A 22,165-nucleotide genomic window follows, 5' to 3' on the forward strand; every position below is an offset into this window, starting at 1 on the left:
CCTCACAATATACTATACATGATTGCATTTTATATCCAAAAGCAAGCTAGATAAGTTTTGGCAAGTTAGAAAGTGCAAGAATGAAAACAAGCTCTTAATTATATACATGGTTTCTTGAGAGTAAATCCAATGTGTTCAATAGGACTTCTGTAAGTGGGTATAGGATTGATTGCTTACATTTATATGCTGCCCCATAGCCCATGGGACTCTCTGCAGGCTTAATAACATTCTGACTATAGCAAATAGTAACTTACAGAAGTTAAAATGAAACCTTGCACACAGAAGAAAGAGAGAGCAAACAAACATTAACCTTCGCAGAAGCATGATTATTTAAGTTGTAAATTAAAACAGCTGGTGATGAGATTTAAATAGCCTACAGAAAAAACAGTGTAGTTGCCCATAGCCATTTAATACTGCAATAACGTAATTGAACAACTGCTGTATCAAACTGGACAATTTCTGATGTTTTTTCAATATTCAATGCTTTCAAGTAGCATTTCACATTATCATGAAGCAAGGGAAGAGGAAGCCCCCACATATCCAATTTCTGGTTTAGCATGCAAATAAGTACATAAACATTTTTTGTACATAGAAACAAAAGAATTCTGCCTTTAAATGCATAAACTCTTTTCCAAATTACAGAAAAACCATATATGTAATCAATGTGTAAAGCTTTAGACCTTCAGCACCTATCATCTCCACCAACTTGTTCTTATTAAGCCCAAAACTACTAACAAGTTCTTAAACAGATGATTAAGCTGCAATTTTCTTTCTCAGCAGTCTTCCTGGAGGAATTACAGTGCATTTTCATGCAAGACATTAGTGTAAATCTTATTCAGGAGAGAACCCCTTTGGTAGGGATTGCTATTATTTCAATTGCTTCATTTCACTTACAATTTTACTTAAAGATTTCTCTGGATAGTTGTTTACAATAAATATTATGGTGAACAGAGAACCTGCAGCCACTACAGTTAAGACTGTTCTCAAGGCTTTAAACCAGCTGGGATAGGTGGGAAGGAGGGCCAGGTCATAATGCAGGGCTATCCCTAAGCCAATTATAACCATTGCTGCAGCTTGAGTGGGATCTTGGTAAAAAAGCAAGGCAAGCCAGGCCAAGAATGGAGAAACAACACTGTTAGCCAAATTAATCCAATCAGGTTTGGCAGGACTGCCTTCAGGAAGAGCAAATCCCCACCTGATACCTCCTAGGAAGGATACTATACAGGCACCATATGCAATATGAGCAAACACCAACTCTGAGTAAAATACTTCATTGATAACCATTAACAATGGGATTGAAACAAATGGAATTAATCCTGCAAAGCTTAAATAGAGGGCAGGCTTTGGAGAATCCTTAAGTGATGGCATGTCATATCGCACCAAACCCAGCTGGCGTGGCTCAGGTTCTTCAGGCTTTTTCTGCTTCTTCCATCTACAGCAAGAAGAATGAAAATACTGGGCCTTGATTATTGTGCCAGATGTTTGCTTTAACCACTCTAATTTTGGCAGGGCAACTTGGCCACACTCTATAGGGAGAAGATAGTGGACAACCTTACACCTTCCAGGCTGTGAAAGTCTTTGAAAGTGCAGTATCTGCAATTACAAATGCAATAATACATTAGTATTTGATAGCACTAAAGCTTGTGACACTTTAAAAAAGTGACCATGTTAGGCTGGGTCTCAGATATAACATTAATCTAAATGACCTAGAATGATAAAGGACCATGGTTTATGAGTGTCTTGATTAGACTAATACAATTATATATACCTTCTAGTCTTACATTTGTCAGAGGCCTTCTGTATAAAGGACTACTTGCATGCATATCTTAATGCTACAATATCAGGTATTCCTATAGCATTCACTAAGACCCAAGAAAATAATTCTTAAACTGTAATGCTTAAAGTTTCTGCAAGTTTCAAGACAAGCTGGACACTTCTTTTGACAGACAATTGGTATTCATTCCAGTGAACAATATCTATAGAGAAACTGTTATCTTTAAAACTGCAACTTTGGGATAGAACTCTACCTTGGAAGGAATCTGTAAGGAGCATCGTTGTAGAAGGTGGTACATTTTCACAGATTCTGAAAGACAGGAAGATTAGATTAATATGCACTGTGGATTACATCACATGGAATATTTTGCACTGATGACTAGTACAAACTGGTACATCACTGGTACATCACGAGTGTTTTGTGACAAAGACAAAAGCATGAGCAGAAAATAGTTAACGTGATTTTTCCTTTGTTAACACAACCTGCCAAAATAAGAAGTAACATTTAAAACTTTAAACAAAGCCGATCTACATTTTTCAACACTTACAGAATTGTAAATATGCCGTGAAACTTACCCAGCCCAACACGGGGTACGTGCTTAACGTATCTGTGCACAAAATAAAAGACAGGGTGTGGTTACTCATGTGCAGGACTTCGTTTTACCTAGTATTATCAGGACACACATTTCCTGTCCTTCATGTGCTAGAGAGAAGATTCATACGTTTTATTTCCGATATTTTTTGCGGGATGTGACTATTTCCAACACGCTGGTAATTTGCTCCACTTTCCCGTGCGTCTCTTCGCTACCCTTCCTGACTTGTTACACTGTCGAGATAGCAACGTACCTTCTAGTGACCAGAATCGAAGGAACTGCAGAAGCAAGGTGAATTCCAAACATTAAAGTTTAAATTTAGTTTCGAATGAGCTTTCGTATTTTATTAATTAGCTTTAATCCTTAACACAAAGAGAGAGAAGAAACGATTTTACAAAAAACTCTCAAAATCCAAGGGGACTATGCAGAAATTTTTAAAAGTCTCCTAAAACTGCATAAGATAGGGAAATCCGGCGTAGGCAGATAAAGTGTATTTTAGCTGTGCTCGAAAAATGGACTGCAAAAAAATCCCGAGTCCAACCCACATGGTACTGGAGAGAACGAGTTTCCTGTCCTCTGATCTAATTTCCTGTGCTCCTAATTAAGGGCGCCGGCTGCGCGTGTCCTATGCTTAGGGCTCCCGGCCTGAAACAGAACCTACAGTGTTTATTTGCTCGTTCTGTTTACAAAGAGAAGTTTGCATGTCTGTCCACCCTTTCCCCCTTACTTTCAGTGCATCTTTTCGGGGTTTCTTCCTGTTTATGAAATATGTCTTGCCCAGAGAAATATGGCGCATTTGGTCGGAATTCTGCGAACATTTCTAATCTTGAAAGTGGTAGACTGATTCTACGGGGAATTTTTTCCCCGTTAATTAACAGAATACATATAAAAGATGGCTATTAAAATATTTCCACAAACGAAAATAGAATCCCGGTCACTGCAGTAATCACTCAGTTTTCACAAACTTGCCAACACCACCGTTTTTAGGTAGATAAATAGCCTGTTCTGCTCAGATGTCTATCAAACAATTTAGGTACGATTTCGGTGGTAAACTGCCAAGTTAACTATTTCGTTTCTGTGCATTCATCTGCATCATTCAAGATTTAAGTTTGCTTTTCTCTGATTTGCTCTCAAATATTGTTACCATCTCACCCTGCTTTGCAATGAATAGGAAAGTGTGAAGTATTCTGTATTGGAAGGGAACAAGCGCTAGAGCCACATACATTGTGCTATGCTCTGAGCAGTTCTATAGAAACACATTGAAACATTTAAATAAATCCTACAAATCAGTAAACATACTTTACAACATATTTCACAAAAGTTCTTTATAACCCATCTAATTTATTATCAGGCAGCCATAAAATCTATGTGGAGTTATTTCCTCCATTCTTCCCCACCTTGCTTTGAGTAAGTTCAATTTTTATCCTATGCCTGATAGCTTTATTACATCTGCTGTGCTACAGAAATAATTTAGTTCTGTTCAACTGAGTGGAGATGGAAAGCAGTAAGAAATATATGAAGTCACTGAGAAGCTAGCCCGTTTTGCCCAACTGCATGTCTGAGAAAGTAGGTACCTTGTGTCAGCATAATGGGAGATAAGGTACAAAACTGGCTGTTTATAGTTCTCACTATTTGAAGAGATTAAATGATGTGTATTTCTGCCAGATTTCTTGGCTTATTCAGAATTGTTTGTTGTTATGCAATGTTTGAGAGGACCAAACTGTTTCAATAAACCTTAAATAATTCAAAGAGGGTAAGAGCCAATACTGAATTTCAGTTGTTCAATTTTGAACCATGACAGCATTCCAGAATTTGTACTGAAAACTGCAGCCATCCTGGAATCTGAAAATCAATTTTCTTGACCAATACCACTTTGCAGGATATTTTACAACATTTTATGTAGTATGTTTCATTTATGTAGCTATTCTATGTAGCTCAGTTTGATACTGCAATTGTTGCTTTGCTGGTTTTAGCTTGTTGCTTTAATGGCACACACATGCTATATAACCCAGTCACTTGCAGGGTTTCAATTGACCTACAATTGATTCAGGGCTGGTTAATAAGACAACTTGTTTTTGTATTTGGAATTAGAAATAGTTGAAGTTCAAATTTTCTGATGACACTAACACTTTTTAGGCTGGTTAAAACCAAAAGAGATTGTGAGAAATTCCAAAACAAGCTCTCCAAAATGGAAGAATGAGCATCGAAATGGCAAATGCAGTTCAGTATAAGCAAGTGTAGAATTGGGGAAAAAATATTGGGGCAAAAAATCCCAGCTTCAAGTATATGCTGATAGGATGGATCTGAACTAGCAATGACTAAACTAGCAAGAAAAAGGGATCATGGAATATTAGTGAAAAACTCCATGAAAATGTCAGCCCAGAGCTCAGCTGCTGTGAAGATGGCAAATAATTAGGAACAGAAATTAGAACTGCCAAAACCTTACTTTCCTTATACAGCTCTTTGGTGTGACTGCATTTAGAATATTGCATTCCATTCTGGTCGCTTTACCTGGAAAAAGTACAAAGAGCAACAAAAATGATTAGGGGGCTAGAGCAGCTCCCCAATGAGGAGCGACTACAACTGGGACTGTTCAGCTTGGAATAAAGGCAAGTAAGGGGGGTGGGGACATACTAGAGATGTTTAAAACTAATGCACAGTGTGGAGAAAGTAGAGAGGCATTTTTCTCCCTCCCCGTACTCAAACCCAAGGTCATCCTGTGAAACTGGTTGGAGGTTTAGGTCCAATAAAAGTACTTCTGCATGCAATGTATAGTTAAGCTATGGAATTTGCTCCCATGGGAACTAGTGATGGTCACCAAACTGGATGGCTTTAAAAAGGGATTGGACAGACTCATGAAAGAGCAGGCTATCAGTTGTCACTAGCCTTGCTGGCAATATGCTACCTCTTTTTTCAGAGGTGGCATGCCTGTATGTTAACAAAACTAAGATACAAGTATGGCTGGGGATTCACACACACACCAGGCACGATTCAAGGCAAATGAAAAGACCTTATTCCAGAATAATAGAGGAAAGAAAGCTACCAGTACTTCGCAAGCAACCACTGAATGAAAGCAGGACTACAGTTATGCAGGGCGTTGCACTATCTCCAGAGGTTGGGAGCACATTGAGTGCAATGGCAGAAACATATTTCATAAACAAACAGGGATCTTAGCCAAACAATCTTTGGCAACCAAGAAGTTAAGCAAGTCTACAAGCTATGTCCCTTTTTCTGTATAGGGACATAGGCTACATGGTATATATAAGTTTCCACACCATTTTTCTGCTATCATCAGTCTCCAAATAACAACTAGTCCAAGTAAGGACCTCTCAAAGTCCCCCCTGTGATTTATATTTAATTGATTTTGGAGAATGGTTGCCAGATTTTGAGACATTTCAGTAATTATTAATTTCAGAGCCTTTGCAGTATCATTTGCTAAGATCTCAACTACTGTCTGTGGCATAATTATTCCATTTATGAAAGTTAGGGCATCTTGAATTCCAATCCATGACCAGGCAACTGGGTGGTAGGAAGTTACTATTCTCTGAGCAATCCATTCTTCTCTTTTCCTTTGAGGGGTAGCAGCAATCTCATATAGGCAGAATGGAATATAGGATGTGAGCAATTCACATATAGGATGGTCTAGATAATCCAGTTCTCTGAGATGGCATTACAACCATGTGCCCACTAAGAGGAATTAGCCACAGATGTGGGAAGTCCTAAAACAAAGTTTAATTCCAGTTCCACCAACCCATGATGATCTGGTTACTTCAATATATCCCAGTCCTCAACAGTAAATTGGTCACTGAATGAACTAAAACATTCTGTTATAGCCTGATTTATTTATTTATTTAAAAAAACTGTAGGCCATCCATTACTGTCATCTCTGGATGGCTTACAACATTATTTCAGTCTTCAATAAAATAAGTTAACTAATCCACACTGAGCATTATTTAAAATAAATTAAATAAGTTGTTACACAATTAAAATTACTATGTGTTAAAATATTGGCCAAACAAAAAGTTACTACAACATACACCATTTAGATGGGTCTAATTCCATCTGGAGAATGCACTGCAATCAAACTGTCTGGATTCTCAAATGGGGTATGGGCCCCAATCTCCAGTCCAGGTGCAATGGAACCTTCTCATATCCCTGGTAGCACGCTCCAATTTGTTTTTCCAGAAACACCAACACCCATCTTGCCAATCTATGTCCACTATTCTGTTCTGATACCTGGTCTCTTCACATGTTTGGTTTTTCTTTTATGGGGTCATTATTGGGCTAGCCACTCTCCTCCATTAATAGGTTCTGAAAGAAATGATGACCTCTCCCCCTTCTCAGCTGCCATCAGGCATAGTCAACAGTTTGTTAAATTTAAGATTGTCATGGTCTTGGACAAAGATTCTATTGAGTTGTTAGAGGAATCTAGGGTCAACAGGGTTCCCTTCCTGCCCACCAGGTTAACAGAAGCCCACAAAAGTTCATACCTTCTATGTCATGCTTTCTGGTTATTTATGCCCCCTCTTGGAAGAGCTGCTATAGTAATGCTTTTTAAAGCCACACAAACTATAATTACATTCAACCAAATTCTTGCACAGTCCAAAGGGTTGTTGCTTTCCCTATGGAAGGCAGCTCTCCTGGATTATCTACAATTGTCTGTTCAGTTTCAGCTTCAGGCTAAGATCCAAACAGGTCTTTGAAAGCCACTTTTCTTCTGGGTACTTCTTCCTGTCCTCTCCAGTTGCTAAGGCCTTGGCTGCCTTGCTGTCATCTTCTTCTGGGTCAGATGAAGTACCTGACCTTGTCTGTGAGTCTTCTCCAAAGGGTTCAACCTTCTCCATGCAGTTGTGATGGATCCAAGTCTTAACATTCTGCAGCTTTCCACTTAGAGTGGTAAGCAGCACCTGGAAGGGCTCTCTCCAGCATGGAGCTAACAGTTCCAAGTCTTCACTAGCAACCAGTCTTCAGGTTGCTTATCATATACTGGATGGTTCAACTGAGAGGGCCGATTCCCCAAGATGTACCTATGGAGCTGGGAGACAAGAGACTGCAGGTAAACACGTATTCTTAAATTCTATTTTCCCCAGTAATAAGGGACACAGTTCCCAGGACGAGGAGGAGCCCATAGCAAGTAGGTGTCCACATAGAAGTTCAAAAAGGGAAAAGTCCCAAAAGGGTTCTTGGCATAGCTCGAATTATCCTGGTGCTGAAGAAAGTACTTTAGGCCATTTTAACATTGTTCTAGTACAAGTCTTTTTAGTTCAGGCTTAAAGTTGTAAAGACAGTGGAACCTTTTGTTGAATTTGGGTCTTCTGATCAAGTTTCACAACAAGTTCTTGTCTATAGCTATGGCACTTGCCCATGCATATAGATACAAAAATACTCCCAATTCATTTAAAATACATGCAAAAAGGAAATAAGATTTCCCCCCAAACAATCAGTACTTGAATGAAATCAAATCTCATGCTCATTAAGAAAATTCCATGGAAAAGATGCTTCCCCCCCCCCTTATCTCACATATCTGCTTACATTCTAGGTCTGGCAGATTCTAGGTCTGGCAGACACACAACAAACTAGGCTACTATAAGAAAATTTGGTACTATCAATCAAGTTTTCCAGCTTCCTCTACCTGCCCTATCCCATAATACACATGGATGAGGTGTGGAAAGGGGGTCTTGGCAAAAACCAGGCCATTCTAATTTTGCCAACCCTGATTCTGGTGCAAAAACACACACTTTGGTTTCCAGGATTCCCCTTCTGAATTTTAGGCCTGATTAGAGTATATAGATAGTATTAATGGAACTGACTCTTGTTAGCAAAAGGTAAAAAATAGTAGCCTCTGAAATAAGAAATTGCCAAATCCTCTTTCTGGTTTGGCAATTTAGTCATCTGGTCTTTTTCTCTCTCTACAATTTTAAACCAACTGAACCACAACTACATGCACAGGTAACTCAAGACAATCAATGCATCTACATAGAGACCATTCTAAACCTGAACTTCACATGGGTGAGAAATCCCCTTCCAAGCTGGAAAGACTCAGCTATTTTTATCTAAACATTCAATCTGGGCATTGGAAGGACAAATTTTCTTATAGGTTTTCTTTCCTTTTCTGGTAGCTGATACAAACATGATGCATTTCCTATAACATTTTTGTCTCTCTTCCATGCTTTGGAAGACTTCCCTTTCTAAAATATGCCCCTAGTTCCTTGTTAAAAGTGTAAAAAGTGACTTTGATTCTGTTTTTCAATACTCTCTCTACACAAATGTCCTCGAAGAAGCAATATAAACCTTGAAGACTGTAGATTCTTCTCTTTCTTTAACAACCCTCTTGCCTCCAAAACCTTCTCCATCACTGTTTTGCACAAACCTTTTTTTTCTTTTGAGTGTTAGTCTAAGCTTGCCTTTGCCTCAGGGGATTCGCCCTGTCTGGGCTGAACACTCTTCCGTGACGGAAAGCAGAGCCAATCCAACTCCCCACAACACTTGTACTTCGCACATACCCACGGGCCATCTGTGTGCTTTTTCTACAATTCTCACAAGATCCGATTCTTCCTTCTAAAGCATCTCCTTGGTCCTAGCGGTATGATCTAGCTGCAGTCGTCCTAGGCTTTGGATTGGCTATTTTCCCACCTCCAGGAAAACCTGTAGTTTCATTCAACCCTTTTCTTTCTTCCAGAATGATCAGCGATTTCTTTGACACCTACTATATCCTTTAGCTATTTTTTCTCCTGATTCCTTATTTATCAAATCACCATTTTCACTGAACAATATCCAAACGCTCAATTACTAACCCTCAAGTCCATCATTACCCAAGAACCTCAAACTCACCCACACCAAGCACTCCAGCAATCTAGATTTTCAAACACATGGTCCACGAGTATGTTCCCTTTTTCCTTACATTCCAGCCAAACCCACTTCCTCACTCTCCACAAGACTGCCTTTCCATCATAAACAATCAGTTTGCAATTTCAGTCACAATCACTTCCATCCACCTATTCAAAATATTTCTCATACTCGCTCTGCAAGCTTTCCTTTTCTCTGAGTTCTAAGTAGGAATAGTGACCCCTGCTGGATCTTCTCTTACCCTGCAGGGTATAGTGAATTCATAAAGCAAGCAAAAGCTTCACTGTCCCTTTAAGGGGAGTAGAGCTCAGTAAAGCAATCTAAGCGCATTCTAGGATTTTCTTACTTTCAGAAGCTTTCTCCAAACTCAACATAAAATCATTCTCATCAAAAATTTCCCCGTTGGCTAGCAGCTGAGCGATCATGCTTCGGTCAAACGTCCCTTAGGTCACTCAAAAGAACGTACAATGGAACCATTCTCTTTTTTTAGTCCCGTCCCACCAACTTCCAATCTTTCAAAAATCAGTCAAAGGATGTGCTTGATCTGACCGTCGTACTCTTGCCCCCACTCATGATCATATGATGTGTGTTCACCCAAATTCATTTATGGCCCTTGCAAACCAAGCTCATGAGCTCGTGCTGAGGGCTTAAAGCATACAACTGCAAAGTCAATTGCTTGCCTGGCTGCCCAGGTCCTAGAAACGCTTGCCTGGCCGCCTCTGAGGTCTTCTAGCAGTCTAGTGGAAACAAAAGGGAGGCGGGGTCTGCTTGCCCGGTTGCTGCCCAGGACGTAGCAGACAGCGACTGCGGCAATTGGAGGTGGAGCCTGTCTGAGTCCCAAACTTCCGGCATTTGCGGCGCGACCCGTACCCCGTCCCAAGCCGACTTAGGCACAAACCTGCCCAATAAACAATGGGGGCAAAGGAAGGTGGGGGGAGCTCCCCCCTTTCTTTACTCACCAAATACAGGAGCTCCAGAGCACCTCAGAACCATCGGTCGACTGGGAGCCAGCTTCCCTCCCTCTTTTTCATTGGTTTGTTTGTTTCCCTCTTTTGCCGTAATCCCTTAAATCGACTTCTGACTGCTTTTGTTCTCGCGCTGCTCTACTCAGATCCCAGGAGCCTTTCAAAAATAAGGCACAAGAGACCTCGCTTGGCCACGGAAGGCTATGAGAATCTCACCAAAGTTATAGTTTCGGGTCCTGCTGCAGTCGCCAATTAATGCCATAAAAATTAAGATGCAAGTATGACTGGGGAGTCAGACATACGCCAGGCGAAATTTAAGGCGAAAGAAAGAACTTTATTCCGGAATAGAGAACAACCAACTTCCAGTCGCTTAAAGCAGCGATGAGGGGCGTGTTCTAGCTTTGCCCCTCAGTGATTCCCTTTTGTTGAACAATGTTCCCACCCCCTCCCATCGTCACCTTGGGAGGGTCGTGAGGGTGGCTTTTACTAGTTTTTTCCAGTTTTGGTCGCTTGAACTGTTGCCATTCCAGTGTTTGGAATGTAAAATGCGTATGTGCACGCGTGCAAGCAGAACCTAGCAGCGTTCATAGCATTGCGGCTTTAAAGTCTGTCATACGCTTATCATGCATATACCAGCTGCTGAGGAGCTTGGACAGGCGGTGATCTTGCACCTATCTTGCTTGAGGGATCCCGTGAGCAGTCGTTTCGTCACCGTGTGTATTGAGTGCTGGACTAGACAGACCTTTGGTCTGACCTAGCAATGGCTTTTCTTATGTTCTTATTTGCTGAAGAGGCATGATTAGGCTCTCTGATAAATAGCAAACAACCCAATACAAACGGGCTGCATATTTATTTTGCAAGTTTTTCGGAGATGAAATGAGCGACTGTTTGATGGGCCGACACTCTTTAAAGGAATTAATGTCTGTCCCTTTAAGAAGGAAGAGAGCGTCAATAACACTGCTTGGCTGGGGAAGGAAAAACTAAATACAAACTTTAGGATGTCTTGTAGCTGCAAGAGTTTTGTAAATGCAGAATGGGCAGGCTCAGAAATGGAACCGTGCAAGATTACAGAAACAGCAGCTGCAGGTTGAGTTGCCTGTAGCCTCTGATAACACAAACAAGACGATCTGTATTCACGCATGTGCAAAGGGATATGGGAACTTGCGCGAGCGCTCTGGAGAACCTTTGCCTAGCTTGAGAGTATGAGCGCGAGAGACTGGAAGTGAGTGTGCATGCGCATTACGCTTGGCACGGCCTGGGCCAGGTGGGTGTGTTTCTCCCCTCTTCACCCCCCTCCGCGTGAGTAGCCCCGCCCCCTCCGGCCCCCGGCCGGGCAGGGCCGGGCAGCCATTTTGGGCAGAGCTTTGTTATGATTCGGTCTCGGGAACTCAAGCTACACGGGGAGTGAGGGGGGTGAGCTGGGGCCTGGTCCGGTGAGCACGGCCTTGTGTGGAGAAAAGGGACGATGAGTTGGACTTGAGGTGGCGTTGAGCGGCAGCTCGTGTCTGTGGGAAAACTGAGGTATGGAGTGAGCAAGGGGAAGCTTAGGGCAGGCAAGGGGCGGGAGTGCAAATAAGTGGACCTTTGGGGACAGGAATCTGGGGAGAGAAAAGAAAAAGGTGGCTAAGGGATCAGTGTTAAAATTAATGAGAGAGCAGCTTGAGGTAGTTGTCGCGGAGCAGCTGCGGAAATGTTTGGGGAAGAGCGTCTAGGGTGGCTTGATAGAGCTGTAGTTGGTAGGGATTTGGAAGAAGGCGGCGATAGGAAAGAGGACAGCTGGGGGACCCACTTTGAGATGTTTGTGCGGCAAATGGGGTCCGAAGGAGAGAGCAGTGGTATTAGGAGACCTGAAGAAGGGAGGTGTATAGGGGAGGATCAGCTGGGCTACAGTTGGAGAGAGGAGGGAGACTAAGGTAGGCCTCAGAGTGCAAAGTTGAGCGCGAGTTATGTGGTGAAGGCACATTGGTGTGTGTTTTATAGGATAAATGGGAGAGGTGAAGGCACCAGGGATGAAGTGGATACCGAATTAAAGTTTAGGGAAGAAACTATCGCAGCTCCAGTAAGTGGAAGGTAACTATGGGATTGGATTAAGCGGGTCTGGATGCTAAGAAGTAGGAAGTGTGGTGGTTGGAGGGGCAAGTCTTTGCGGTGTTGAGTAGGGCGCAGTTGTTTTTGTGGCGTACGAAGAACTGGCCTTGTGGGGTGAGGTTGGGGAGAGTACTGGTTTGTAGTGGAACAACTTGTTATGAACTAGATCAAAACGGTGACTGTATTGGTAACACAGGGTCATATTATATGAAACAGTTTTCACTTTCTTTTCCCAGTTCCAAACCATGATCAAGAATAAATACGTGTAATTATCTTTTGCCTTCCTGCAGAGAGCTAATGCTGACTGTCCTGTAAATACTAGCATAGTACTTGCTGAGCAGGCTGAGAAGGAGGGGGTTGGTATGGGTGTGTTTGTAGGGATGCACAGATAGAATATCTTGAATAAAGGAAGGCTTTATAATTGTGTAATGCTGAAACCTTTGATCATAGACACTTAGTTACATCTGCCTTCTCATTTGGGGGGTGTGTGGACAGTGGTTCTTTAGTAGTATCGTGTCTAGCTGCATTCATAGATATTTTGCTGTTTATAAAATGTGCATTTCATGCTTGTTGCTATGTTAACTATGCATTAATACAGTTGCAGAGAAATGGTTTTGCTGATAATAGTAGCTTTGTCTACCTTGCATTGGCATAAATTGGGGTATTGCAAAATTTATGCAAACCATGTCTGCTGAGAATGGTTTAAGGAAAATGGAACAACTCTTAGGGTTAGGGTTAGGGAAATATTGTATGGAAGTAATAAAGCATCTCTGTAATAAGAATTGATTTCTTTTGCATGTTTTTAATTCTGAACAATGGCCTATAAGATAGAAATGCTTATGATTAGAATATCAGTACTGTTGACCTTTAAAATAAAATAGAAAATACAATACAAAATTAGAGCCCCAGTGACTTGTGTTCCCTCGGTGATCATTGCTGGGGAAAGGAGTGCTAAATATACTTTGGACAGAGTAAGAGTTTTTCAATTTTGGTTTAGCAGGACATGTATTAAATTTGTATAAACTTGTTCAGTATTGTAGTCTTGTTTATGTTTACTTGGGAAGAAGACCCATGTAAGTTATTGTAGATTACTTTTGAGTAGACACAAATAGTGGATTTCACTGTTGGGCTATGTGAGTTCATCAGTGCTTTGGAGAAAGGCCTGAATTTTGACCAATATATTTCAATGAATCACTTTGCCATTGCATCCCCTTTATCTCTTCCAAATTTATAAAAATATATCTTTACAGTCAAAGGATGCATATTTGATAAGTGCATTATCCTTACTACTTAACAATATTAAACAAGTCTCATAAAATACTTCCCAGTCATTAAGTGTTAAGTGTCTGCATCTTTTGTAATATTTTGCAGTAATAAAAAGTGAAAATAAGAGCAGAAAGTTATCAAATTCTGTGAAATGTTAGCACATTTTTAATGTTTTATTGTCAACCAGGCTATTTTCAAAAACTAAAGTAGGCCCCATTCAAATGATAGGCCTTTTTCTGTGTTAAGTTTGCATACAGTTGAACTGTTCAGCTGCAGTCCTAAGCATAGTTACCTGGGATGAAGTGTAATTAAGTGTATTGGGACCTGATTCAGGAATAACTATTATAGGATTGCACTCTCTTGTTCTTAAGAACTATCTGGGTTAAATAGAAAAGTTTTTACTGAGGCTAATTTTACAGCTGTGATTGGAAAATCCTTTTATCAGCTAGGAATCTTTATGATGTTTGGGAGTTTGGAATGTTTTTATAGCAACAAATTAAGAGTATGGGTTGCTGTTGTGAATCAAGAGTTGTCATTACTTGTGACCCCTACACTGGTTTAATTATGATTTGTTAACCTTAAACAACTACAGAGAGAATCCATGGCTTGTTACTGAACTAAGATGTGTTATTTGAGCTTCACAACCCATATAGAGCAGCATTTGCATGTCATGACAACCCATGATTCAACAACAATCCATATTAGTAGCTGGGTTGTCATGACTTGCAAATCAGATCATACTTTGGTTTGTCATTATATGTGAGCCAAGCCAATATATCTTCGGGGTAGTTTACTGCTTTTTGGGAAATATGCATTTCTTCAACTGGATGCAGAAATAAAAATTGCTTCTGCAACTTTCCCATCTTTGTGTAGGCATATTTCTTCAGAAGTGCAGAATTATGGACCCACTGCGAATAGGAGTTAATGCTAGTTACATTCTCCCCATGAGGAAACTGCACATGGGGCCTATCACTCTTGCTTTGTAAAAGGATCTACATGTGATCTTCAAAACCAATGTGGTACTGTAGTTTGAAAATTGTCCTGGGATTTGGGTGTTCTGGAGTCTAGTTCCCACTTAACCATGAAGCTCATAAATATACTAAACATAGTTTCAAATTCTTTGTCAGAAACAAGTGCCAAAAAAGATAGCAATGGTCATAAAACCTATTCTTTGTGAAAAACTGGTATATTTGGATAATGTAAAAGTGGTACCTTAAGCATTTAGAGTGCAAAGATCTGATGAATACTGCTATCTGCTGTGCTGTTACAGGATTGGCCTACTTTTAGGAAAAGTTAGAAATAGTGTTCATTTAGTGTTAGCGCCCACTGTGATATTCATTGAAGCTTTCTTGCACATTTTGACAGAGGGGCGGCATAGAAGTCTCCTAAATAAATAAATAGTGCTTCTTGTAATGCATCTTGGGCATCTTTCCTGTTACTAGTCTTGGTAATCAATGTATGTAATATATGAACTTTTTATGCAGATGTCAATTTCTACACAGTTCTAAAAATGTTTATGCACAGGCAAGTGACAAGACCCTTCAAAAACTGAATGTTTTACAGTGAATTTTCTCAATATTTCTCAGAAATTGAGTGTAAATCAATTCCTTTTGTGTTAACATATACAGTTAATTAAGGCACAATTCTGTGCATGTTCAGACAGAAAATAATTTGCATAACTTCCAGCATTCCCCAGCTCGCTATGCTTGTACACGTTGGTAAAAGTTATATTGAGGAAAAAACAGGAATTTATAATCTTCATAAAGAAGATCAGTTCTTAAGTTCCTTGTTTGTCACAAGGAAGAACTTGGATGTTCCTGTATATGAATTCTAATGGGAAATTATTATTTTATGTTCTGGTTTGAATATGTGTATGGTAAATCCTATCAGATAGCTATTTCAGAAGTATCTAATGCTGGCTTATTCTGCTTCTCTCTGAATGTAATACTGGCCTATTTTTCATAACAAATGCTAAAAGGGAACTGGATTAACAGATAGTTAAGAACTGTGCAATGTATGAAACCAAATGTATATTCAATCAAACTGAACAAGGCTTTGCTTTACTGTGCTCTTTTATTTAGAATTTTAAAGATAAAATATTGCCTGAAACTTATGCAGTACTTTCATTGGTTTAATTTTTGGCATGAACACGGATATTAGCATTTTACAACTTTGTGTGTAAATAAGGAAAGTAGTAATTCAGGTTCAGGTGTAGCTGAACTGCCAAAAACTGCTTAGCTGTGTAAAAATGGTTGGCTTGTTTTCAGTTGGTTGGTTATGACATTTTAGAATACTCTGAAGAAACATAGGCCAACTATATTTTAGAAATATAGCAGTGTGCTTTATTTTTTAAAAGGGAAAATTCAAAACTACTTATTTATCATTTATGTAAGAAATGATTTGATCTTCAAAATAGCCCTGAGTGGTGCAGGTGTTTAGACTTACCCTATCAAGATTGTGACTCTATAGCAACCAGCTCCAAGCTATTTAAACAAAAATAACTTAAATAGCTTGGCAGTAAAACAGATCACATTCTACTTTGTTTAGATATATATATAAACAAACAAACAATGATCAGGACCATTTACTGGTGATGGAAATAGTATAAAGAGCTTTCATGTGGGATGACGCAACCAATGTGTCAACTTTGATCAGGAAACTCAAGGTTCATATTTCGGCTAACTAGTAGCATTTTGAAGTGGCATTAATAGCAAGAATAATGGCATATTTCACAATAATATCAAGAATGATACATTTATTTTAGTGTATAAAAAGGCCAACTATATTGTGCTTCCTAAAATTTATGTGGTAGATTGTACAAGCAAAGCTACTAGTGTGAAATGTATGTTGGAATGGATAAGTGTGTGTGTTCCCACATGTTTAGAAATTGTATGTTGCAGGACTACCTAGTAAGGGTGAAAAGGATCCCTTCAATTTTTTTTGTATTAAAAATGCATACACTGTGTAGGGCTCCTGTTAGTGAATGCTATGCCACCCATATTGAGATGATGGGTGATTTTTGCCCTTGCTACTACATTTCCATCAAAATTCTGCAATTCTGAGGCAGATGTGACTTTAAGCAGTTGTAATAAAGCAAGATCTGCCATAGCCATACTGTCAAAAGTAATTGTCTGTCCCCCTTGACTCATGTATAACTCATATCTGCCAGTTATAAGTAAGCTACAACACTAAAAATATTACCTTCAATATAATAATTATATAAATATTTTGGAGATATGGGAGGATGAGGGAAGTAGAAAAGCATGGCTAGTCAATTTAATTTTCATGGAGCAGACTTTGCTAAACCTCACAATACTCTTACATTTATTGGGATTTCAGATTTTTTTTCCTTGTATTTACAGACTGATAAAACTTTTTTTTATTTAAGAATTGTCTCTCTCATTAGCAGAGGTGAGTAATCAGCCAGTCTGATAGGGTAAGATGCCCTAGTCTCAAATAGTCTAGATGAGTGGCTTCAAGTTATAGTCCAAGCCTGGGGATTCTTAGAAACTCATCAGGGATTTTTCAATTTGAAGAATGCTCGCCACTATTCAACTTTTCTGCAATTAGAAGCTGTAGAGGAATTATGGATATATTTTAAGGTATACTGTTAGTATTGACTTGGAAGCCCAGTATCAGTGATCTCTATTGACTGCACTCTAAAATATTTAGTTTATTACACACTAGTTTATGTTACTTGGTGCTTAAGTTCAAGACATAAAATGCAAATTTTAAAATAGTAAGACATCTAAAAATAGAATAAAATAAAATCAGGAAACTGCCAGTGTTCAAGCTTCTAAGCAGTTCTTACAAGCCTATGAAAACAAACATGTTTGCACCAAAAATGCCTAGAGAATTCTGGTGATTAGGCACTATAGAAATGATATTAACATTAATAATAAAATATGTCAGTGTAGGTAGCAGGCATACCTTCTATTCCAAAGGGATAGAACTGCCATAGAAAAAGCTCTGCTATAGTAGCTCATCACCTACTACACCTCTGATGGCAGTGAGAAAGGAGGAAAGGATCCAGGAGAAAGATCTAAGATGGGTTTCTCAGGAGGGGTGGATTAATCTGGGAAAAGGTTTGAGTCCTAAGTTAGCAGGAACTTTAAAGTGCAAGACCAGCACCCCGAATTAAGCTTGGTGTAGTTGTATTAACACAAGCAAGATAAACTGGTTCCTGTGAGCACTCTAGCTGTAACATTGTAGCTTGCACTGGGGCAAGCAATTTGATGCCTTCCACTTCTTTTGGATTATAAATCATTATTGACTATTGAGCATGCTGGGTGGAGCATTGGGAAATCTAGTCCAAAACATCTGAAGTGCACCAGTTTACTTACTCCCATTCAAGAGTTGATTGCTGTTTCCCAAGTTCTTCAAAAGCTGCCCTTTGTAAAGCTCATTAAAATAGTCTCATCTAGGAACTACAAAGGCATTGAACCAGTTATCTCTGATAAGTAATTCACTATGCTCCTTCCTTTCCACATGCAGGTGAAAACAGAATACAAAGTAACTGTAAGAACACACAACTACAATCAAGAGTGGACAGTTGCTAGAAACAAACATTTGGGGGAGGACTGTATCTTGCATTCACTACATGTTTCTCTCTACTTTAGGAAATGGAAAAACTAAATGAACATTGCTGGGACATATTTTGTAATTTGGTGATAGTTTTACACTGGTATCCTTACCAAACCACATCTTGTGCCTGTTCACCCAAAGTTGTTGTTGTTGTTAGTCGTGAAGTCGTGTCCGACCCATCACGACCCCATGGACAACATTCCTCCAGGCCTTCCTGTCCTCCACCATCCCATCCCCTGGAGTCCACTTAAGCTCACGCTGACTGCTTCAGTGACTCCATCTAGCCACCTCATCCTCTGCCATCCCCTTCTTCTTTTGCCATCTATTGTTCCCAGCATTAGGCACTTCTCTAGTGAGTCCTTCCTTTTCATCATCCAAAGAAATGTGCCAAAATTCCTGGCTTGGCTTGGTTTACTGTGAACTAGTAGTGTGCTAATGTAAATAGCTCGATCACATTGTTGCCATCTTTGCACAAAAAGGGAATACATAACATTGATAGTCTAGGAATAAATCATGGCTTCTTGTTGGCTTACTAATGTTATTAGTAAGTTAGTTACTAATTTAGTAGTAGTTATTTAGGAGCAAAAGCCAAGAAATGCCATGTTTTCTATTTCTGGCTTGTTTAGTTCACCACTTCAAATCAGTTTAATCAGAGCAATCAGACCTTTTAAAATAAAAGACCTGTGTTGTTAGATGACTGAATATTCAAAATGTAAGCAAATTAGGAGCAAATTCTATGATCTATACAATTTAATACTGTAGTGAAGCTGACTTAAGCTTTTTAGTACCTTACTGGTTGTTCACTTTATTGTTATCTTCATCATTATCCTTCTCCTTTGGTTATGTAGAAAAAAAAATTACACACTAGAAATCTCAGCAAGCAGTGTACTTGTACAAAAATGAGACCCTAGCAGCAGATGATGTGGTAGTAGCAACTTGGGAGATGGTTGGCCCATGTAGCAGGTCTAAACTTCTCTGAGTTTTGCTAGTCAAATGATGGCACTGGCAAGTAGATGTATAAGGCATAAGTTCTGCTTAATGAAGCTAGGCCCCAGCTTCAGGTTCCCACTGACTGCCCTGTAATGGTGGCTCTGCCACTACTCTGACCCCACCACTGACAAACATGCATCAGAGTTGGGGGCAGTGTAATTAAGATGTCAGTGTTAGCAAGTGCAGGTAAGCAGGAAACTACATATACCACCAGTGCAGGAAACCTCTCTGCTAACTAGTAAGTCATGACCAGTGGCTACTACTAGAAAGATGTTTGTGGCAGTTTGTCCCAGGCCCCTCAAAACCTGGAGATCCAGACAGATGATCGGCTACCAGTAGAGATATGTGAAAAATTGTTCAAACAGTATTTCTATAATAAAATTGTTGGTGGTTCTCTCTCACGAGGCAATGTAAGGTAAAAACAAACTCAGTCTTTAATATGGTAAAGTGCAAGGCTATGCTGCAGTTTTGTCCAAGTTCATGCTATGCCTTTTGAACTTTGAAGCATGACTTGCAGTAGAATTTTCTCAGATTGCCGTATTTTCAGTGGTAGATCTGTGGGCAAGTTCTAAACTACCTTAGCTGAACACTGACCAGCAAAGACTAGTCTTTAGGTTACATACATACACATGATGCTATAATACAGGCTTTTTATAAGATATAACATCTAAGAAAACAAGAAAAATATGCAGTGTCATCTTAACAATGTGCATATACTTGAACAGCCAGAGCGCATATATGATTTAAGGCCTTGGTAATTATAGGTGGCCTATAAATATATGTAAATATTTCATCAGAATGTTTTGTCCTTTTTTCTACAAAGCGAACTTAGTGGCCAACAGCATAGATATACTAAAAATTAAGACAGTATTGACCAGTGTGAGAAAATACTTTAGCAGAATAAACAGAGCTGTTTTTAGTTCATCTTCTACCAAAGCCCTCTTTAGAAAGCCAGGCCTTTATGAGGCACTATTATGCATAGAGTGATGAAACCATACAGAACATTCTAGGGCAGGTGTTAAATTGACAATGTATTTTTGATGAGTGATTATTTTTAATACAAAGACTCGATACATGTTCCTGACCCAGGTGTTTTTGGAACAGGCTAGAAAATATCAACTTACTACTTCACCTTGGTTTTTGCTGGGCATACATTAGAAGTCCTTTTAATTCTCAATTGAATTTCAGACCTTGAAAAGTCTTAAGTGTTACGCAGAAAGACTTAAATGCTCTTGTTCTTGGTTTTGTTTTTAATGGATATTCTGTAACCTTACTCCAATGATTCTAGACTTGTAATTTTTGCCAAGGTGATAACATGAAACTTGGCATTTGTGTTTGAAGGCAAATGGCATCCTTAATAATGTGTTAGTATTCTGAAGTCTCCATGTGTATGCAGTTGCAGATTAGTCATAGCTTTAGTAGCTGATAGGCTTCACTAATTAGAAGTATCTCAGTAGCAAGGGGGATTTTAGTGCATAGTAAAAACTGAAGCTTTCTAAAGAGTTCTTAACTGGATTTTAGGAAATGCTTTAGCAGAAGCTTTCACAGATAAACTGAGTGTCTATATTTAATCATACCTTTAAATAAAAGAAAGGTAACACAGACCTTGCCTCTGTAATGGTTGTAAGAAGCATTGCTGTAAGGAGGCTCTTGTGCAATTAATTTTTAAGGTCTTGATTATTCTTTTATCAAGAATAAGACCTACATGAGCTTATTTTCCTTTCTTTCCTGTTCACTGTAATACTTCCTTAAATTCCTCAACTGTTTGAAATCTTAATGGGAAGGATGCAGTAGAGAGGAAGGCTTAGGACTGAAGCCAGGGTAACATAGTGGTGAGAATGTTCAGGAGAACTGGGTACTAGTCCCTGCTCGCCATGAAGCTCACTGGGTGATTAGGGACTGGTCACATACACTCAGCCTAACCGACCTCACTGGTTTGTTGTTAGGCTAAAATGGACAGGATACCCATGTAAGCCACCTTGAATTCCTTGCAAAAGGAAGAAAGGCAGTGTCTAAATGTAATCTGATGGTGATGATAAGCTTTGTGCAAAATTGGCATTTAGAAACAGGGTGCTTAAAAGTAATTTACAGCTGTAATAGAGACAGTTATATTCAATGTTAGTAGGCTAAGCCATTGAAATAATTAAAACTTAAGTCAGACCAACGCTGGATACAACTCAAATGTAGGAATAGGCTTTGTCTTAAGCCTTTTCATTTCGTAATAAATATATCACGTAAACAACTGCAAAATGTGAACATTCTGCATTTTTAATGTGTTACTTGCTTTAGGATGTTTCTGAAAGTGCTTAGAAAAGAAAAGATGACATAGATACTGGAATATTTTCAAATACTTTCTCCTAAGAGAATGGGCAGGTCTGATGTAGAAATTAAATGGGTACAGGTAGTCCCTGGGTCACAAACATCCAGGTTATAAACAACCTCTACTTAATAGTGTGTAGACTGTCATAAACCTTATAGGAAACTGTGTAATAATTAGGCAATGCATCATTGGTGGTAGCCTAGTTCCCTAGAGATACTTTATTCCCAGCTTTTTGTTCGAAAACATCAGCTTGAGCATACCCAATCCAATGTGTTTTTACAATAGTGTATACCAACACACACAGAGATTCTCTCCCTCTCCCCCCAGTACCTGTAGTTACTTTATTGTTACTGTATTATTATCATTATTGCAGTGGTATATTGTGTTTAAAATATTTTAGTGTGTTCTATGCATAGAAAGGTAAAACATATACACATACTACAACAAACATTTGGCTTTCATGTGATCCAACTTATGTACAAATTTGACTTAAGGATGTTCTCAGGAACAAAACTTGTCCACATCCTGGGGACTACCTGTATTTAATACACTTGGATGGGCATTCCTAACATTGATATGTCATAAAAATTTCATTATTTTATTTTATTAGCCAACTTGGGTTTAAAAATTGTTTAAACAATTTAAACAAAAATTTAAACAAAAACAATTTAAACAAAAATTGTTTAAACAGTGTTTAAAAATATTGAGCAAAAAAGAGAAACATTGTTGCCCACCCTGAC

General features: G+C 39.1%; 2 protein-coding genes across 6 annotated transcripts in view; one reads left to right on the forward strand and one right to left on the reverse strand.

The window, feature by feature from the left end:
• Positions 1–390: 390 nt before the first annotated feature.
• TMEM69 (transmembrane protein 69) lies at positions 391–10,520 on the reverse strand. 3 transcript variants are annotated; one of them, XM_044441790.1, is made up of 5 exons: positions 10,172–10,520; positions 6,857–7,401; positions 2,350–2,381; positions 2,028–2,083; positions 391–1,593 (listed from the first exon to the last, which is right to left on the reverse strand). In XM_044441790.1, the coding sequence occupies exons 4-5, from the start codon at positions 2,070–2,072 to the stop codon at positions 868–870; spliced, it is 771 nt and encodes a 256-aa protein (XP_044297725.1). In that variant the 5' UTR covers positions 2,073–2,083; positions 2,350–2,381; positions 6,857–7,401; positions 10,172–10,520; the 3' UTR covers positions 391–867. The 3 variants fall into 3 exon arrangements, with proteins under 3 accessions (XP_044297725.1, XP_044297732.1, XP_044297716.1); XM_044441797.1 differs by lacking the exon at positions 2,350–2,381; XM_044441781.1 differs by lacking the exons at positions 6,857–7,401; positions 10,172–10,520 and adding an exon at positions 2,620–3,218.
• Positions 10,521–11,514: 994 nt separating this feature from the next.
• GPBP1L1 (GC-rich promoter binding protein 1 like 1) overlaps positions 11,515–22,165 on the forward strand; it is a 29,038-nt gene continuing 18,387 nt past the window's right edge. The window contains exons 1-2 of one of the 3 annotated variants that reach the window (XM_044441761.1): positions 11,515–11,698; positions 12,158–12,247. The gene's annotated coding sequence lies outside the window, so the exon portion shown is untranslated. The remainder of the gene's footprint in view (positions 11,699–12,157; positions 12,248–22,165) is intronic. The other 2 variants (XM_044441776.1, XM_044441767.1) reach the window with 2 other exon arrangements.

Source organism: Varanus komodoensis, unplaced genomic scaffold (genome assembly GCF_004798865.1).
Source record: "Varanus komodoensis strain SLA01 unplaced genomic scaffold, ASM479886v1 scaffold1, whole genome shotgun sequence".
Classification (NCBI taxonomy): Eukaryota; Metazoa; Chordata; class Lepidosauria; order Squamata; family Varanidae; genus Varanus; species Varanus komodoensis.

Bases quoted from the DNA above. Each gene is read 5' to 3' on its own strand.
- TMEM69 (XM_044441781.1), bottom strand. From the start codon at position 2,672: ATGTTTGGAATTCACCTTGCTTCTGCAGTTCCTTCGATTCTGGTCACT. The intron at 2,084-2,349 runs GTAAGTTTCACG...CCTGTCTTTCAG, and splicing joins CGTACCCCGTGTTGGGCTGG to AATCTGTGAAAATGTACCAC. The intron at 1,594-2,027 runs GTAGAGTTCTAT...TTGTAATTGCAG, and splicing joins CCTTACAGATTCCTTCCAAG to ATACTGCACTTTCAAAGACT.